The sequence below is a fragment of the Bidens hawaiensis genome, unplaced genomic scaffold (assembly GCF_021521415.1).
Source record: "Bidens hawaiensis isolate Kalapana, Puna unplaced genomic scaffold, B.hawaiensis_p1.1 tig00017344_1, whole genome shotgun sequence".
Lineage (NCBI taxonomy): Eukaryota > Viridiplantae > Streptophyta > Magnoliopsida > Asterales > Asteraceae > Bidens > Bidens hawaiensis.
The window spans coordinates 9,882-30,087 of NW_027492623.1; the positions used below are offsets into that span (position 1 = coordinate 9,882).

The window sequence follows — 20,206 nt, forward strand, 5'->3', positions numbered from 1 at the left end:
TGAAAATCTTGGGAGTTAATATTTTAAAAAAATATTCTTTCGCTGAAAATTATGTCGGTTACTTATGTTCGATGAACATATACTTATATATGTTTGATCCTGTTATCTACCTGTAGACATACGGGATAGCCATTCACCCGAAAACTGAAAGTGGCTAGGGCGACTGAATATATAAAAAAAAGTTTAAAGAAAATGTCTCTTGAAAATTATTTTTGTTCTACATTAAGCAGAAAATGATATTATTACCGTTGTGTTAACGAACTCTCAGAACTTTTGAAAAATATAATAATAATAATAATAATAATAATAATAATAATAATAATAATAATAATAATAAAAGAATAGATGGTTTGCATATCTGATTTGGGATGTGTCGCTAGGCCCAACTAGCTTTGATAGTCCCCTTTAGCAGATTTTATATATATAATAATTTGAAAAATGGTGAAACCGAATTTCGATGCTTAGGGAGGATTACCATTATCTAAATACTTTGAGATGGTAAGATTTAAATGCACTCAAACTAGCACACCACCACATGTCCATCTTTTTACAAGCTTAGAAATAGTTATATATTTTAGGGTGATATAAAAGATTGAAAAAAAAAAGAAAAAAAAAGTATATTATGAAAGTTATGTGTACTCTGAAAAGTTGTTCCAAGAAATCAAATGCTTGTGAGAAAGTTATGTATTGTAAAATGCCAAAGAAGCATTCTTTAAAGTTAGTAAAAGAGGCCAAAGATGCACATACTAGACAGGACGAGTTTACGTGTTACCGAGGGGATAGTGACTCTGGGATACACTATAGGGGCTCGAAGGTTCTTAGTTAATAAATATCAAATTAGGAATTTATAGGACAAAGTTCAATAATACTTAGGAATAGCTCGTACGACCTCCACCTGACCATTCATCCATCAAAATTTCACCGAGTGTATCTAATTAATACCATCAACAAGTCCTTGACTTATGGTGATTTGTCAAACCAGTTTGCTTCGACTCTAGTTCTTCTAGCTCTCTTTGTCTGAGATGGGGTAGGTGTAGCCTTGATTTTTGGACTTAAAACGTTTAATGCAATTGGGGGCTTGATTGGCTGGTGGCTGGGTTTAAGTGGACAACAATATCGGCAATCGCGGTCAATATGTCGAACTGTTTCTTGTGCTTTAATAATGATAAATAATCTGGGAGTTTTTTGTTTTTCACTTGGTTATGATCCTGTGTAAATTTCTTTTTCATGGACGAAAAAGTCTTAAGTGTGGGGATGTTTGATGTGTTGTAAAACACACCTATTTTTCGCACCTTTTTATCATCTTCTAAGTGCTTAATTCTATAATAATTGCTGATTTTAACTCGTTTTAACATGATCTTACAAAGCTTAATACTTGGTGTAGGTTATGAGTTTTACAAGAGAAAAAGTATGCGTTTTGGAAGAGAAAAGAGGCCTTTTTGATCAATTTTAAAGACTAAAACTCAAGGCCCGACCCAAGCCCACAAGATCAAAGCCTTACATGATATTATATAAGATTATTAACAAAAAAAACAAACCCTAACCAGCCCTAAATCCCGAAATCAACACCCCCTTCACCAAGAAAATTCGTTATTTGCAATTGGTAGACAAGGAAGGAAGAAAAAAGAGTTGTGGAGGCTTGGTGGCGGCTAGGGGAAGAAGAATAACATCATCATCAATTATAAACTTCATTTTGCTCTCTTGATGTCGAATTTGTTTTTAATGACTTATTGATCATATAATTAGGAAGTTGATGACTAACATAATGTTGTCTTACGTTTTTTAATTCAGTTGTAAACTTCATTTTTAATGGCGTTAGTATAGATGGCAGGTCCCCGAAGAAAAGCTCATATATCAACCGTTCCTTTCCTAAGTACGAGTCTTCTTACATTGATGCTCTCCCCAGTAAAGGGCGTACGTACACTTGTAAGAATCAAACACGGGACCTCTCCAGGAAGAAACCTTACGGAAAACCCCTTGATCATCTGAGCGAACTCGTAGTGTCAGACCTCATTTTTTAAACAGTCTCGTATCACCTTTTGTGAATTCTATAGTGCTATGAATCGATATTTCACAACTAAAAATCATTACAAATAGGTATAGAAGATTGACAAGTTTCCATTGAATTCATAATGATTATGATAAGAAATTAAAATTAAGCAACTAAAGAAGGGGATAGTAAACTAAATGTTATCGGAAGGGAGACGGAGAAGAATAATAAGCCACACTCATCATATTCGTCATACTTAATACGCTCGATCCCTGATGCTTATAAAATATCAAGGTCCCCACTGATCCATTCCACTTGTTGTGCTTCTTGACTAGAGCTGTTCAAAGAGCCCACGGCTCGTGGTTCGCTCAAAGCTCGAGCGAAAATAGTAAGAAAAAAGCTCGGCTCTATAAAAGCTCGATTCTAAATGAGCTCGGTTCGACTCAAATCGATTTCTAAATGAGCCGAGCTCGAGCCAGGGTCAGCTCGGCTCGTGGCTCGGTCTTGGCTCGACTCGTTAGCTCAGTTTATTGGCTCGTTTAGATTAAACCCTAAATTTTAATATATATATATATATATATATATATATATATATAATAATAGCATACTAAAAAATAAATAAATAAAAATTATGGATATATGATATAATGATAAATATATATATATGTTTCTCTTGTATATTTTATTTCATATTTAATTAATTTTTGTTCGTTTTTAGTTAAGATTTGTATACTACTAACAATTTTGTGTTTTGTAGGTTCCGGGAGTTGGTCGTGGTTGAAAAGGGCAAAAACGAGTCAAAATAGCCAAAACGAGAAGCTGGAACGCATTAGAGAGGAACCGGAAAGAGAATTGGTCGGACTAGGCTAGTCAGAACCCCCCCCCCCCTAGATAAGCACACCGTGTCGCGCAACCAGGAGAGCAGACCTGGCCGCGTGGCGCCTAGACCTAAGATTTCCAGCGAGTTACTAGTTTTTGTTCAGTATTGTGCCCTGTTTCAGTATATAAACACTCCTAACCTTAACCTGAACAATACCCTACAGCCACCAGACGAATTTGGAGATTACTTGAGCTATTATTCGAGATTCTTGGCGGTTTTGAAGGCAAGAGAGCATCCGGTAAAGAGTTAGACATTCAAGTGTGAAGATTATGGGTTTTATCATCTTCGATTTTCCGTTCTTTATTATTCACCATGTTTTCTTATTTTATTACTTTGTTTGATTTTGATTACATGATGCTAGGCTAAACTCATTAAACTACCTAGGTCATGTGAACCTTTGTTTGGTTGAATTTTGATTGGGATTATCTTCGTTATGGATTTTATGTTTTAAGTAAATTATTGAGTTTGATTAAATTGATGCATATGATTACTTGGTTTTATTTGCTTAGATTTATTGTTTCACATTATCCTTGTTGATTGTTTCACAGGATAGGGTTTTGTTAGGTCATTTACTGTGTGTTCTTGACTAATTTGTGATTGAATTCGAATAAAATCATAGAAATAATAAAACTAATTAGATAAATAAAAGTGAGCTGCTAACCTAGAAAACTGTAAGGTGATAGGTTATTGATAGATCTTTGTTGATTAGGATTGCTAGATTTAGTTCTTCGAAAGGAGTCCGTCTAGGTTTGAATTGTCAACTTTGTCTATTAAGTCACCTGAGTTTGCTTAGATATCTTTGATTTCTGCGCTGTAAGGTAGGATTTCACTATAGAGATACTTAAATATAATAAATAAATAAATAACCGTGAGATATTTTAATACATAAAACTGTCGTGTCATAAAACTTGTTAGAAACTCATAGGTGTCTTCTTGAGAAGGGTCAAGGGTCCTGTTTGGGTTTTCTCTCAGGGGTTTATATTATGATCCCGGTTCCATAACTTAATTTTCCTAGTTAATTGATAGCCATAACTTAGGGAATTCTATCCTAGGTAGCTACTTTATCATCTAAATCAATCCAAAGTAATTTACTTGTTAGGATTTCTATAAGTTTATTAATAAAGGATTAATTAGGGTTTAAGTAATCATTAAGTCTTATTATTTAGTTAATTAGGTTAAGTATTAATTTAATATTAATTAGTTTAAAAACCCCCATCTAATAATAAATTTTAAATAGGCGTGTCAGTTAGTCGAGTCTAATTAGCTAGTTACGTAATTTAAAGAGTCTCGTGAGTTCGATATTCGGACGTACTTCGCTGTACTAGAGTCGACCGGTACACTTGCCGGATAGTAGTTTAAAAGTCTAGAGTGTCACTTAGTGTCTAGATTAATATATTTTAGTTAATAAATTGTTTGACTACTTTTAGCACATCAAGTTTTGTTACCGTTGCCGGAGATTCTTGGCGATTGAGTTATTAGCTTTTATTCGACTTACTTGCTTCATACATGCTACTTATTTTATTTTCGTTTGAGTCGTAGGAGTCTAATTTAATTTTATTTTATTTTTGTTTTATTTTTTATTTTTAGTCTACTTACTTGGTCTGTTGCGTTTTTCAGGTATGTGTCACATCTTCGTTCGAAAGGACCACCGGTGGATAATCTTGGATATTCTCCGTTAAAGTCTGAGGCTAGTTCATCAGCAGAGAAACAACCGTCAGAATCTGCTTTTACACCAAAGTCATCATTGCATGGTTCACCACCATCAAGTCCAAGAACCAACCGAAGTTCAAATGGCCGATAACAGAACAGTTTTTGCTCAAGCTTTTGATGGTTTCACCGAAAACCATTCGTCTATCATCATTCCCGAAATCAACAATCCAAGCTCATGGAAAATTCCGTCATACGTCATGAACTCTCTCGTCCAAGCTAACCAATTTTATGGGCGTGATGACGAAGATGCACCAACACGCATTAACCTGCTCTGCCGCGTTCTTAAAACTTTTAATTTACAAAGTGCTACTGAAGATGCTATTTTTTTACATCTTTTCCCTTTTTCACTTGCAGGAAAGGCAGTTATTTGGCTCGACACTCAGCCACCTATCACGTTCACTACTTGGGAAGCACCACGTTCAGCATTCATCAAGAAATACTTCCCACCAGCTAAGGCAGCTCACCTTCGTGAACAGATCCACTCCTTTCACATGAAGCCGGATGAACCTTATATAAAGCTTGGGAGCTCTTTCAGAATATGTTGTCTCGTTGTTCAAAAAATAGTCTCACACCATGGGCTCTCGTTGATAAGTTTTACAATGCACTGAACTATGAAACCCAAGCTCGTTTCGACACAACTACGGGAGGAAATCTGATCAATAGAAAAAATGTCACCAAGTGTAATGAGAGTTTGAAAGTTTTGCTCAATCAGAATACGCCAAACGGGCACGTCAAGGGAATTCCACTCCTGTCACTAGTACACCCTCATATGCTCCAGGTGTGCACCAGGTTAATTTGGACTCTAGTGTGGCTATTGCTTTGGAATCTTTGACTAGAGAGGTGAAGGAACTCAAGACCCAAGTGGATAAGTGTGAGTTTTGTAGGGGTGGACATGGGACTTTGGAGTGCCCATTGATGAATCAAGAGGTGTATTTTGTTGCGGGTCAGAACAGGGTTTCCAACATTTATAACAACAACAATCAGAATTAGAACACCTACAAGAACCAAAGTCAGAATCATCCCAATTGGCGTCCGTCGGGCGCACTGCCTGGTTTTCAAAATGCTTATAATCAAGGACAAAGTCAGTATTTAATAATAATAATAATAATAATAATAATAATAATAATAATTTGCAGGAACCGAGTGGTGGAATAGGACGCGTTTAGAAGATATGATGAAACAAATCCTGGAGAAAGATCAAGTTACACAGAAGAAGTTCACCAAGCACGACCTACTTTTAAAGAATTAACAATCATCTTTACTTGACCTTCAAAGGTCCGTTTGTGATATTTCTCGGCGTCACGACGAAAGGCCTCGAAGCCCTCCAAAACATGCCAAAGTATGCGAAATTTTTGAAAGATTTGCTCAAGAGAAAAGATTAGTTGGGAGAGGTTTCATCTATTCCTCTTAGCGGGGATTGTTCAACGGTAGTGTTGAATCGGGTCCCGGAAAAGTTGTCAGATCCAGTTGTGTTTACGATTCCATGCATGTTTGGAAGTGATATGATGAGTCAAGCGTTGGCGGATTTGGGTGCTAGTATTAATCTTATGCCATATTCGTTGTATGAGAAGTTGGAGTTAGGCGAGCTAACAACGAATCGCATGTCGTCGTCGTTAGCGAATCGTTCGATTAAATATTCGCGAGGAATTATTGAGAATTTGCTATTTAAGGTGGATAAGTTCGTGTTCCCGGTGGATTTTATGGTACTTGATATGGAGGCCGACGAAAGGGTTCCCATTATTCTTGGTTGTCCGTTTATACGAACGACGAAGGCACTTATCGATGTGTATGACGGGAGAATAACGCTTCGGGTTGGTGATAATGTTATTTATGATGTTGCTAGGTCGATGAAGCATCTGAGTGATCATGATGATTTTGGTGATCCATGTCATTCCGTTTATTTTCTTAACTCTTTTATTCCTGGTTTTGATACATGCCTTAACTATATTTGTGGAGTCGACCTTGTTGGGATTGGTATGGATGAAGAGTTGAAGGAATAGGTAGTGGATGACGTTTGTGAGAAAAACGTAGAAAAACCCGCTCTGTTGAAAAGTTCTTCCGTCACATTTGGAATATGTTTTCTTGAAGAGGGTTCAAATTTTCCCGTTATTGTTTCTTCCAAGTTGACGGAGGAAGAAAAGTCAAGGTTTATAGAGGTGTCGAAGTTGCATAAGGGGGAGATTGCATGGAAACTTTTGGATATTCAAGGTATTATTCCCGCTTATTGTACCCACCAAATTTTGATGGAAGATGAGTATATACCGGAGGTTCAACCCCAAAGGCGTCTTAACCCGAACATGCAAGAGGTTGTCAATAAAGAGGTTTTTAAGTTGATGGATGCCGGAATGATTTACCCGATTTCAGATTCTCCATTGGTAAGTCCGACCCAAGTTGTTCCGAAGAAAGGGGGTATGACAGTTGTTATGAATGAGCTCATCCCTTCACGTACGGTTATCGGATGGCATGTGTGTATTGATTATTGGAGGTTAAATGATGCCACTCGGAAGAACCATTCTCCGTTTCCATTTATTGATCAAATGTTGTAGCGTCTTGTAGGTCAGCAATTTTATTATTTTCTTGATGGTTTTCCAGGTTATTTTCAAATTCCAATTGCACCGGAAGACCAAGAGAAGACGACGTTTACATGTCCGTATGGCACGTTTACGTATCGTCGCATGCCATTTGGGTTGTGTAACGCTCCGGCCCCTTTTTAGCATTGTATGGTGGCCATCTTTCAGGATATGATAGAGACGTCCATTGAGGTATTTATAGATGATTTTCCGGTTTATGATGATTCTTTCAATCAGTGTTTATGAAATCATGAGAAGATGTTGAAAAGGTGTATGGAAACGAAGTTGATGTTGAATTTGGAAAAGTGTCACTTTATGGTGACGGAAGGGATCGTTTTGGGTCATAAGATTTCAAGAGATGGTATAGAGGTGGATTGGGCAAAGATTGATACGATTAGTAGACTTCCTCCACCGACAAGTGTCAAGGCTATACAGAGTCTTCTTGGTCATGCGGGTTTTTATCGGCGGTTTCTTAAAGAATTTTCCAAAATTACCAGCCCGATGACCCGAATACTTGAGAAAGATATTCCCTTTATGTTTGATGAAGAGTGTTTGGAAGCGCTCAAGTTTTTAAAAGAGCAACTTGTGAGTGCCACCATTCTTGTTTCACCCGATTGGAACATGTCTTTCGAGGACATGTGCAATGCGAGTGATTATGCAGTTGGGGCGGTTTTGGGGCAAAGGCGTGAGAAACATTTTCACCCGATCTATTATGAAAGCAAGACGTTGAATGATGCCCAAGAGAACTACACCACCACCGAAAAAGAACTTTTAGCCGTTGTGTTTGCATTTGACAAGTTTCGGTCCTATCTTGTGCTTTCGAAGACTACCGTTTTTACCGATCATGCAGCTTAGCGTTTTCTCTTTTATAAGAAAGACGCAAAGCCTCATCTTATACGGTGGATTCTTCTACTTTCAGAGTTTAATATAGAAATCAATGACAAGAAGGGGGTGGAGAATGTAGCGGCAGATCATTTTTCCCGTTTAGAAGTTCCGAAGAGAGAAAAGATTCGTGAAGAAGTGATTGGAGATAGATTCCCACATGAGTCGATTGATTTTGTTTCGGCCGAAAATCAAGGTATGCCATAGTTCACTGATTTTTCTAATTATTTATCTATTGGCATTGTGTTGAAGGGAATGACTACGCAACAAAAGAAGAAGTTTTTCCGGGATGTTACTCGGTATGTTTGGGATGATTTGTTTACGTTCAAGATTGGTGGTGATCGGATTCTTAGAATGTGTGTGACGAAAGAAGAAGGGTATTCTAAAACATGTTCATGAAGGTTTTACGGGAGGTCATCATGGTGCGCATGCCACGGCTAAGAAGATATTTAATTGTGGTTTTTATTGGCCGTCGGTTGTAAAAGATGCTATGGAGTTCGTTAAGATGTGTGATGCTTGTCAACGCACAGGTAATATTTCATCTAAGAATTAGATGCCCCCAAACCCTATACAATGTCACAACTTAGATCTTTCGTTTAACATTAAATACCAACACCCGAACCGTTATCGTATTCGGGTGATTTTAATCAAAAACTCATTACATTTATCAAACTAATATTATTTTATTATTATCATTTATTATATTAAATCAATTTTCTAATATAACTTTAAGATATATACATTTTTATCCCTAAACACAAGTTTTAACCTGTTTTTATTCCACATGTAAAGTACAAGGGCTAAACTGCAATTCCTACCATTCTTATATTTTATTATTATCCCAACCTAGTAACCCAAGAACCCATTTACCTAAAACTCGTATCCATATCCTAATCGAGACCCGTTTGGTAGATTGAACCAAAATCTTCGTTGTATACTTGGAAATAATCTTAGCAAATCGTCCTGATATAATAAATGTAGTTAACCGATAACTTAATTTGGAAAATACGATCTCTATGATACGAATTAGTATAATAACCCCACCCGTCGGACATCATAAGCTCGATAGACCATTATCAGTTCATAATAATCAAATTAAACGAGTCTACGTCTTCTTCACCATCTGGCTAACCTAACCCCAAATAGTAATTGAAGTATTATAGCATGCATATACCAGTTTATGCTTGTGTTTTGGCCGTCGTTTGTAGTTTGCAGTTCACCAACAAATCATCATCATAACGGGTAAAATTTACATGTATCATATTTATTGTAATCAGTAGTATGATAACCCTAATGTTAATTACATCAAATCAAACGGATTGAACGAATTGGCATGTAAGGCCCCGAACCCGGTAGCCCTACTTTAACGTCGGATTTACTCATAAACACAGTTCTTGCAATCAGAGTTAATTAAAACTTTCGCAGAATATAAAAACTTTCTTAAAACATTTCATATCAAAACACGTCTTGTCCTAAAACATCATTTTGCCTTTCAAAATAAACGAAACATTAAACTTAAACATCTTGAGTCTTCCGATGCCAGCCTCTTATTCAGTGCCACGTGTCTCCTCAAGCGAGATGCCTCCTCCTACTCACCTGCGTGCATACTAAAAGTCAGCTACGCTGAGTGAGTTCTAGTTAATCAAGCAACTTATCATACAACCACTACATGCATCATATACGTATCCGAAGACACGTAGTCCACTATCTAACCTGCTTACCTTACCACTTAGCCTCTTATTTACACCTACCACCTTACCACTTTACCACTTTAATAACGTATAACGTTATGCCACTTTGCCACTTTAATAACGTTTAACGTTATGCCACTTTGCCACTTTGCCACTTTAATGACGTAGTCACGTATAGGCTTACCCTACCACGTACTATCGTCATGCCACTATCACTCTTACTACACCCTTGCCACTTCTAACACGCTCTACCTCTACTTATCTACAACATGCTTCATATCATTTACATAATAAGCAAGTCACATCATAGCATACATACACACTAATAACCACTTAGCAATCACTGTCCTTGGCGATGCGTGCAATATCCGAAGATCGTTCACGCACCAACAAGTATTATATAATATCTACCTCGTATAACATCTATAGCATACACTTACCACTTAAGGTAAGTGTATTCACACTTCACATCGAGTATGCACACAGCCCCGAAAACATAACAAGGAAATGGGGCTAGAAACTCACCTGAACTCTGCTTCTTCCTCCGATAGTTGTAAATCCCTTCTTTAACTGAGCTCGGCTGACTGTATAAGTTACACGTATCAATTAACTATCACTACTCATATCATCTTTCTAGTCTTAACTACTACCCACAACGAACGGGGGTCCGGAGGCAGTCATCAGGCGAACTTAGCTTTAGGCGAAGTTAAACCTTAGGCGAACTTAGCTTTGCAGGCGAAGTTGTCATCAGGCGAACTTAGCTTTAGGCGAAGTTAACCTCAGGAGAACTTAGCTTTAGGCGAAGTTAACCCTTAGGCGAACTTAGCTTTAGGCGAAGTTAACCCTTAGGCGAACTTAGCTTTAGGCGAAGTTGTCATCAGGCGAACTTAGCTTTGCAGGCGAAGTTCATCAGGGGAACTTAGCTTGCAGGCGAAGTTGTCGGCTGCAGCTACTGTTCGTTCTTAAATCCTTCGTTTCTTAAGCAAATAACTCGATTTAGGTATCCACGGAATCGTCTGACCAGCGCCTACAAACCCCAACCATCAAATCGGCCAAACATCGATGTTTAAGGGGTGCGATTTAGGCATATAGGTTACGAGTTCTTTTAGGTTAACAATTAACCTATCAAATGCTAATCAATTCCAGTAATATTTGTTGTTTTAGGTTCGTTTATAACAAACTAACACAGATCTATGATTTCCCAAATCAAACCGAACCTATACGAACGACTTCTAACTATAAACGTACCTTGAACGAGTCGAACTACGAACCCGGTTAAGCCTTGATGTTGTTTTGGTCCGTCACGACGTTCCAGCACCAACAAGCTCGGGTTTTCGCCTTCGGATCTTGGTTCGGGTTATAAGATGGTGTTGTGTGTGTTTTGGTGGTGTATGGAATATGTGAGAATGAGGATTAAATGGTGATTAATGGTATTTATATTTAGGGATCATGGGCTTAAGCCCATGGACTCTCCTTCCTTCTTTCATAACCCAAGTCCATAACCCATATCCATTACCCAACACTAGCCCGACCCATACCAACTCCTACTCTATTTATTTATTTCCCGATAACCCGAGTAAACTTTCCCTCTATTATTAAGTAATACAATTAATATTATTTTGGAAATTTCGGGATGTTACAAGTCTTCCCTCCTTAAAGAGGTTTCGTCCCCGAAACCTAACTTATTCCCTATAAAAGGAAAACTTCTTATATTTACACACTTTATTGAATCGCCTTTGCTTTCTGGGTTATCCCTCTTACTCCTGACTTGTAGTCATCGAGCGGTGATCATGTGTTTTAGCTATTACGGTAGCTTGTCCATGAAGCCCTCGATGTACCAAGTCTCGTATCGCCTTCCCGAGGAACCTTGTTTTATATAATAACGCTAACTCCTAAGGCGACGCTTTACCATCACACAACTATTTATCATAACCAACATGCATTCAAGATAAATTCATAGGTCGTTCATACAAAATCACAAGAAGTCACAAGTACTTCATAACATAAAAGGAAATCATTCAAGCTTGCTAAACAAACATAGGTTCAACTGCAACATAAAACACTCTTCAACTACTAAACATAAAACAACTGTGACATGCCACTTATTCTCCGGCAACCTCCCCAGCGGCTAATAGACCATCCTTTCACGCGTTTCCTCTTCCTTCCCCCACTGCCACGGCTTCTCCACACTCCCTAGCTATGTGACCTGACTTACCACACTTGTAACACTTCTGGTCCTCGGTGCATTCACGGGAGATGTGCCCCTTCCTCCCACATCGGTAGCACTGATTTGGACCAGCCTTGCATTCCCCCAAGTGCATCTTCCCGCACACCTTACATGTTTCCTTTCCTGCCATCTTCTGTGTCTTTCTCCCTGCACGCTCCACGACATCCCCAGCTCTTTTAGTTCCTTTCCCTTTTTCCTCATCTTCCACTTCCACATCATCCGCCGCCAGATCATCATAGACCATCTCCGCCAACTCGACCGCAGAATCAAAGGTAACAGGTTTGTTGGCCCTGACTAACATACGGACCTTCTGGGGAAGTCCTCTAATGTAGCACTTGATCTGTTTCGCCTCGGTGTTCACCATGTCAGTAACCAGCCTAGACATGCGGTTGAATTCAGTGGTGTACTCACGATGTGTCATCTTGTCCGCCTTCAGATTCAGAAATTTCATCTCGGCCCTCTCAACCTCAGCATCAGCACAGAACCTTTTTATCACTAACTCCTTAAGGTCATCCCATCTCATGGCCTTAATCTCCTCTCGGGTCTTCCTTTGTTCCACAGTTTCCCACCAGTACATGGCCTCATCTTCAAATGACTGAGTGGCATAACCCACTGCTTGGTCGGGACGGCATTCGCTAATTCGGATTTTCTTGTCCATTTTGGTTATCCACTGGAGAGTAGCAATTGCGTCTCCCAACCCAGTCAGCTTTGGCGGGTCGCATCCTTTGAAGGACTTATAGTTGCACCCATCTTGGCCTCTTTTCCTGTCACCGACCTCCACAGACTTATCCTCACTCGAAGCCTCTCTTTATCCTTCCCCATCCTTCCAACCATCACCACCCGCCCCTTCAGCAATTCGTTCACGGCTTCCAGCAGATCTTTCGGGATTCAGGTTCTTCACAGCAGCAACTACAGCTTGAGCAATGGCTGCTTGAACTGCAGGGCTAAGTTGAACCTCTTCGTTGTTGTTCTGGTCTCCTCCAGCTGCACTTCCTTCATCTTCGGTGTTAGAAGCTGTCTCAATCGAAAGTTGTTGGTCACGACGAGGCCTGCCGCGTCGTCCAGTGCGACCTCCAGCTCCAGCAACGTCTCCAGCTCCAGCCATCGTATTCTAAAAGGGAAAACACAAACATCATCACTCAAGGAACTATTTAGTACAAGGATAGCAAGGCTAACAGGTAATAACAGTGGCCAGCTGTGACTAGCTGATCACGTTGCTTTCCGTGTCCTATACACTTCCCTTTACGAGTCTCTTTGTGCTGGTTCTACTTAAGCAGTTAGTCAAATCAAACAATCAATTATTCATATCCCTGCCGATCACATATCTTTTCTTTTTCATTAACATATATCATTTAATCATATACTTTACCTTTACTGATCTTGCTTGAGCGACACATGGCTATCTTGAACTGGCATCTTCTTCCTTTCTCATTTTAAATCCCATTCTCTGTTCGAGTTTAAGCATGTAGGATGCTTAAATCTCTCGAACTTATGCTCTGATACCAACTTGTAAGGCCCCGAACCCGGTAGCCCTACTTTAACGTCGGATTTACTCATAAACATAGTTCTTGCAATCAGAGTTAATTAAAACTTTCGCGAAATATAAAAACTTTCTTAAAACATTTCATATCAAAACACGTCTTGTCCTAAAACATCATTTTGGCTTTCAAAATAAACGAAACATTAAACTTAAACATCTTGAGTCTTCCGATGCCAGCCTCTTATTCAGTGCCACGTGTCTCCTCAAGCGAGATGCCTCCTCCTACTCACCTGCGTGCATACTAAAAGTCAGCTACGCTGAGTGAGTTCTAGTTAATCAAGCAACTTATCATACAACCACTACATGCATCATATACGTATCCGAAGACACGTAGTCCACTATCTAACCTGCTTACCTTACCACTTAGCCTCTTATTTACACCTACCACCTTACCACTTTGCCACTTTAATAACGTATAATGTTATGCCACTTTGCCACTTTAATAACGTTTAACGTTATGCCACTTTGCCACTTTAATGACGTAGTCACGTATAGGCTTACCCTACCACGTACTATCGTCATGCCACTATCACTCTTACTACACCCTTGCCACTTCTAACACGCTCTACCTCTACTTATCTACAACATGCATCATATCATTTACATAATAAGCAAGTCACATCATAGCATACATACACACTAATAACCACTTAGCAATCACTGTCCTTGGCGATGCGTGCAATATCCGAAGATCGTTCACGCACCAACAAGTATTATATAATAGCTACCTCGTATAACATCTATAGCATACACTTACCACTTAAGGTAAATGTATTCACACTTCACATCGAGTATGCACACAGCCCCGGAAACATAACAAGGAAATGGGGCTAGAAACTCACCTGAACTCTGCTTCTTCCTCCGATAGTTGTAAATCCCTTCTTTAACTGAGCTCGGCTGACTGTATAAGTTACACGTATCAATTAACTATCACTACTCATATCATCTTTCTAGTCTTAACTACTACCCACAACGAACGGGGGTCCGGAGGCAGTCATCAGGCGAACTTAGCTTTAGGCGAAGTTAAACCTTAGGCGAACTTAGCTTTGCAGGCGAAGTTTTCATCAGGCGAACTTAGCTTTAGGCGAAGTTAACCTCAGGCGAACTTAGCTTTAGGCGAAGTTAATCCTTAGGCGAACTTAGCTTTAGGCGAAGTTAACCCTTAGGCGAACTTAGCTTTAGGCGAAGTTGTCATCAGGCGAACTTAGCTTTGCAGGCGAAGTTCATCAGGCGAACTTAGCTTGCAGGCGAAGTTGTCGGCTGCAGCTTGTGACAATCGTCAATTTCAGGTTAACTCCGTTAACTCAACTCCGTCAATTCAAACTTAAGATCACTAAATCTATAACGCACACTTCATTACATTTAAACTAGGGTTTAAATGACGCTTAACACTTACTACATGTGTAGTCTTTCGGGAATTGCACCGAAACGCAAACGAGTTGACGCAAACGATTGATGAATAAACGAAAAACGTCAAAACAGTAATTATGTGATAATTATGTGTTAGACTTATGTGTTACGTGATAACATGGTTATGAACATTAACTCAAGATGTAAACTAGTTAGTTAAGTTAGAAAAACAACAATTGAAAGTGGAGGAACTTGAGTGTAACTTGTTATGTTTATAAATACACCATTAACTAAACCCTAACTTATTATTATCCTACACCCTAGCTGCCGATCGGAACCCAAACCCCATCCCCACAAGGCTGCCGTCACCTCTAATCACACATACAACCCTCAAATCAAGTGTTTGATTGAAGAACTAGGTGCTAGGAAGGTATAATTGATCATCCTTTACATCTTTGTTACTTGATTTTGATGTTTGTTGGGTTAATTACAAACCCTAGTGAGCCGATTTCATGTGTATGTAGGAAGTTAACATGATTGTTGTTGAATTAATGATGATTGATAACTAGTATTGATCTTGTTGCATGTTGATTGTTGTGTCTTTGATTTGAGTTCAAACACAAACCCTAATCAAGTATGTAATATGTAATTGATGTGCATGGATGGTGTTTATGGAGTTTAGAGGATCATATGAATGCATGATAGTTCATAGGTTGTTAATATGTTGAGTTTGGATGCAAACAGTTTCTGGACAGAATGTGTATATGATGTTTAAGTGACTGTAACGAAGTGTAAACATGAAAATTTGTTGAGATTATTGGTACTACAGTAAACTAGGTTGAGTCTAGTTTCTAAAGAATATAAACTTGAAATTTTTGGACAAGTAGAAGTTAACTTTTATGATTTTACAAAAACATTGTGCAAAGCTGAGCTATTAGGCCTGCTGTTAGGTTGTGTTGTAAATGTTATATCTCATGAACTATGAGACCAATTGGGTTGGTTCCACTTCTGGAAGTTGACTTATTGAGTTAGCAACCCAACCCAAGTGGTCTTGCATTTATTGGATTTTTTGTTTAACGGGAATTGCAAATAACATTCTGTTGCGCATGAATTTGACTGTTATGAGTTTGCTGTAATGATTTGATGATTGTGAGAAAACTATGTGGAATGAAAATATAATAAAATATGTTCTGGAAACCTAAGATATATATGTTTCTGTGATGATTTTTGGTAAATTAATTGAGATGCTATGATCAGTGGAATAGTACAATCTTTCAAGTAGAATTTCTGTCTCGGTGAAACTAGCTGCTGAGTTTTGTGAAAACGCATGAAACATGATACTTGCTAATTGATTGTCATAATTTGACCAAATTGCCCTTATGGGGAATAATGGCTAGTTAATTGTCATGATTTGACCAAAATGCCCTTACGGGGAGTAATAGCTAGTGATGTACTTTATGAATACATGACACGTATATGATTGCTTACACATGTAATGTGTCACAAATACACTTGTTAAAGTCACACACGATTCACAAACAAAACACGACACATGTTATGTGCCTAGGTATTATGTGCCGGGTCTAGAGACTCGATAATATTCCGACACTTAGAAAAATCTCTTTGTTGTTTTAGAACGCTAGAGAGAGTTTTTCTGTGACGCGCATCTTGGTGATTTAATTTGGGAATTTCTTCGCAAACAGTGAGTTTCACTTTCCCCTCTTTAAACTGTTTTCAAACGCTTTTCACTTGGGGGAGATAACATACTCCACAACGCATTTAAGATTTTGTTATAAATTATATATCACTTGTAAAGGCTAAGTGGCAAACGAAATATTTGAAGTCCTACACATCGAACCGGTTAATATTTAGAATAGCGAGTCACTGTTGAGTAGTACTACTGGGTTTGACAAACCCCACCCAACGCTAAACTCGACTGGAGGTCGAGCGGGTGTAATTTTGGCTAACACGTACCATGGTCTAGAGGACCTGGTGACAAGGCACTTATTAAACGAGTCAGCTTCGGTGTCGAACACTTAGTAATACTTGTTGTATAGACTAGCTACCTATCGATATATAATTGACATAACACTATCTGGTAACGCAAAACGCTGTAACGCAAAACGCTGTAACGCAAAACGCTGTAACGCTGTAACGCACAACGCTGAACGCAAACGCTGAACGCTTTATTTTTATTTAAACTTGTGAACTCACCAACCTTGTGTTGACACTTTTAGTATGTTATTCTCGGGTAGCCGAGGCGGGCACGCGGTTTAGGAACATGCATTGCTTGATAAACTTTTAACTATGCAAACTTACTTTTAACTGTTATCATTGGTTTTAAATCGTCCTGCGTGACGCAACATTGTTTCTATGGTTTTACGCTTCCGCACTTATTTTCATTTAAACGTTTTTATGGTTTGATTATAACTAATGATTCCGATCCTGTTAGTTCACACCCTCTGACGGTAAAACTCCGTTAGTGGATTTTGAGGGTGTGGCACAGCTTCTGTTCGTTCTTAAATCCTTCGTTTCTTAACCAAATAACTCGATTTAGGTATCCACGGAATCGTCTGACCAGCGCCTACAAACCCCAACCATCAAATCGGCCTAACATCGATGTTTAAGGGGTGCGATTTAGGCATATAGGTTACGGGTTCTTTTAGGTTAACAATTAACCTATCTTAAATGCTAATCAATTCCAGTAATATTTGTTGTTTTAGGTTCGTTTATAACAAACTAACACAGATCTATGATTTCCCAAATCAAACCGAACCTATACGAACGACTTCTAACTATAAACGTACCTTGAACGAGTCGAACTACGAACCCGGTTAAGCCTTGATGTTGTTTTGGTCCGTCACGACGTTCCAGCACCAACAAGCTCGGGTTTTCGCCTTCGGATCTTGGTTCGGGTTATAAGATGGTGTTGTGTGTGTTTTGGTGGTGTATGGAATATGTGAGAATGAGGATTAAATGGTGATTAATGGTATTTATATTTAGGGATCATGGGCTTAAGCCCATGGACTCTCCTTCCTTCTTTCATAACCCAAGTCCATAACCCATATCCATTACCCAACACTAGCCCGACCCATACCAACTCCTACTCTATTTATTTATTTCCCGATAACCCGAGTAAACTTTCCCTCTATTATTAAGTAATACAATTAATATTATTTTGGAAATTTCGAGATGTTACATGGCAGACTTAGGGTTCTATGGGATTTGGGGTTTTAATTAGTAATGTATTTAACGTTTTATTTTCAGTTTATAACCAACTGATCTCGTAGCTCAATTGGTTGGTTGTTGTGCGTGTTTAATGTTTGAGCCGGCCAGGGGCGTGTGTTCGAGCCCCCATGGACATGGCTGTGGTTTTATAATTTATTTTATTTTTATTTTCCATATATTTTTTTAGGATATAATGATGTATAATTATTAAGTATAGAATAAATATTATTTTATTAAAACCGATATCTTGGATTTTACTATTTTTGTCAAATCTTGTTAAAATTTTTCGTTTACGTACATATACACACACATATATATATATATATATTTATACTTATATATATATGTGTGTGTGTGTGTATTATAAGGGTATTTTAATAATAGTAAATTATTGTTATTTTTATTTGAACCCGACACCGTTACTAGTATTTTCTTGTCATTGAACGTCTTAATAAACTTACTTATATTTATTTTATATATAAATATATATTATATATACTAAACTTATTAAATAGACTTTTCCTTAAAATATTTAAACAAAATATTTATTATATATTACTACCTATTATAACTAAATAATTACGCATTATTATTATGATTATCTACTTATTTATACATTAGTATTTTATTTTTTCGGATAATTATAAGTAAAATTTACATCAAATATAGTTATCTAAGCTATTAGTTTATAAATTGATTATATATTTTTCATATAAAGTAAACAAGAGTAATTCTATAAATATTAAAATAATGACTTTAATAAAGAAATGTGAAACAATAATATTAATCTTTGCAATAATAATTATAGAAATCCATCGATCAATTAACAAACATACTAATCCCAAACCTAACTTAATCACGTCGAAGTCTTAATTCATCAAATCATGTTATAACTCTTATAATTAATTTAATATTACATTATTTAACTAGGAATCCTTGACGGTATAACCCAAAGGGGTTACTTTTCTCATCATCCTCATTTGTATTTCGTTCATCCGATCAGGTGAGTAATCACTCCCCTTTTTACGTATTTTAAATCCTTTTGGGGACATATGCGTATTTGTAGTATTTATCTATTATCTAGTATTCAAAACTGCAACTGTTTAATCTCTGTGTGTATATCAGTTTATACCTAACTTGCTTTATTTGAATACATTTCGGAGAGGTTCAACATATTCACATTATAGTATGATCATACGACCGTCGTAGTGGCCGACGTCCGACGCATTGACAATGGTTTTACCGACATCTCATTCTTGGTAACCAATGCCCATTCGCGTGGCAACGGTTAGCCCTTTCTTTATGGTTTGGTTGATTGTTTATATGCTATGGTTTAACTGTTTATTCTCACAGGAACAGTTTGCATCTTTATTTATTTATTATATATTATTACTCTTGTGTCTTAAACTGGTGTTTTACTCACTCAATATGTGTTGTTGATAAAAATATATTTTACATGCATTTGCAGGTTATCAGCTAGGTTGTTTAGCAAGATGAAGATCACGTAGAGATGCCCTTTTAGGATACAAACTTAATTGATCATTGTTGTAATTTCTTTATACTTGATGTACTTAAGTGTAATTGTTTTATTTAAATTAAGTAAATAGATATTGTCATTTATCAATTTTGCATGATAGTACCTTGAGAGCTGTGGACAATCAGTTCACGCTCCGACTTTTCCGCCGTAGGTTGGGGTGTGACATACAAACTCTTGAAATTTTTGATATTTGGGGCATCGGTTTTATGGGACCATTCCCTGTTTCCAGTGGTTACAAGTATATTTTAGTGACATAGATTATGTTTCCAAGTGGGTTGAAGCCCATGAATTGGTCACAAATGATGCTTGAGTTGTTGTGAAGTTCCTTAAAAAGTTGTTTACTTTTTTCGGTACTCCAAGGGCAATTATTAGTGATCGAGATGCCCATTTTTGCAACGCCATCATGGAGAAAGCATTGGCTTGATGTGTGGTTAAAAGCATGTGTTTATAATGTGTAATCTCGTGTATTTTACTTGTTTATATGTTTCGAACACGAGTACCTTGAGTGATTTTATGTTTACAGGTAATCGAAACTTAATGGAACTAATTTGGAGCACTTAGGATGGAAAGGAATTGAGTTATGGGCAAAAAGGAAATAATC

The 20,206-nt window shown here is 37.7% G+C and overlaps 1 protein-coding gene across 1 annotated transcript; it reads left to right on the forward strand.

Moving 5' to 3' along the window:
- Nucleotides 1-6,127: 6,127 nt before the first annotated feature.
- Nucleotides 6,128-6,580, forward strand: LOC143553637 (uncharacterized). The gene has a single exon (XM_077043587.1). It carries the CDS (start codon nt 6,128-6,130, stop codon nt 6,578-6,580), a length of 453 nt encoding a protein of 150 aa, XP_076899702.1.
- The last annotated feature ends 13,626 nt before the right edge of the window (nt 6,581-20,206 follow it).

Excerpts from the sequence above, each read along its gene's own strand:
- LOC143553637 (XM_077043587.1), top strand. The coding sequence starts at position 6,128 with ATGCCATATTCGTTGTATGAGAAGTTGGAGTTAGGCGAGCTAACAACG.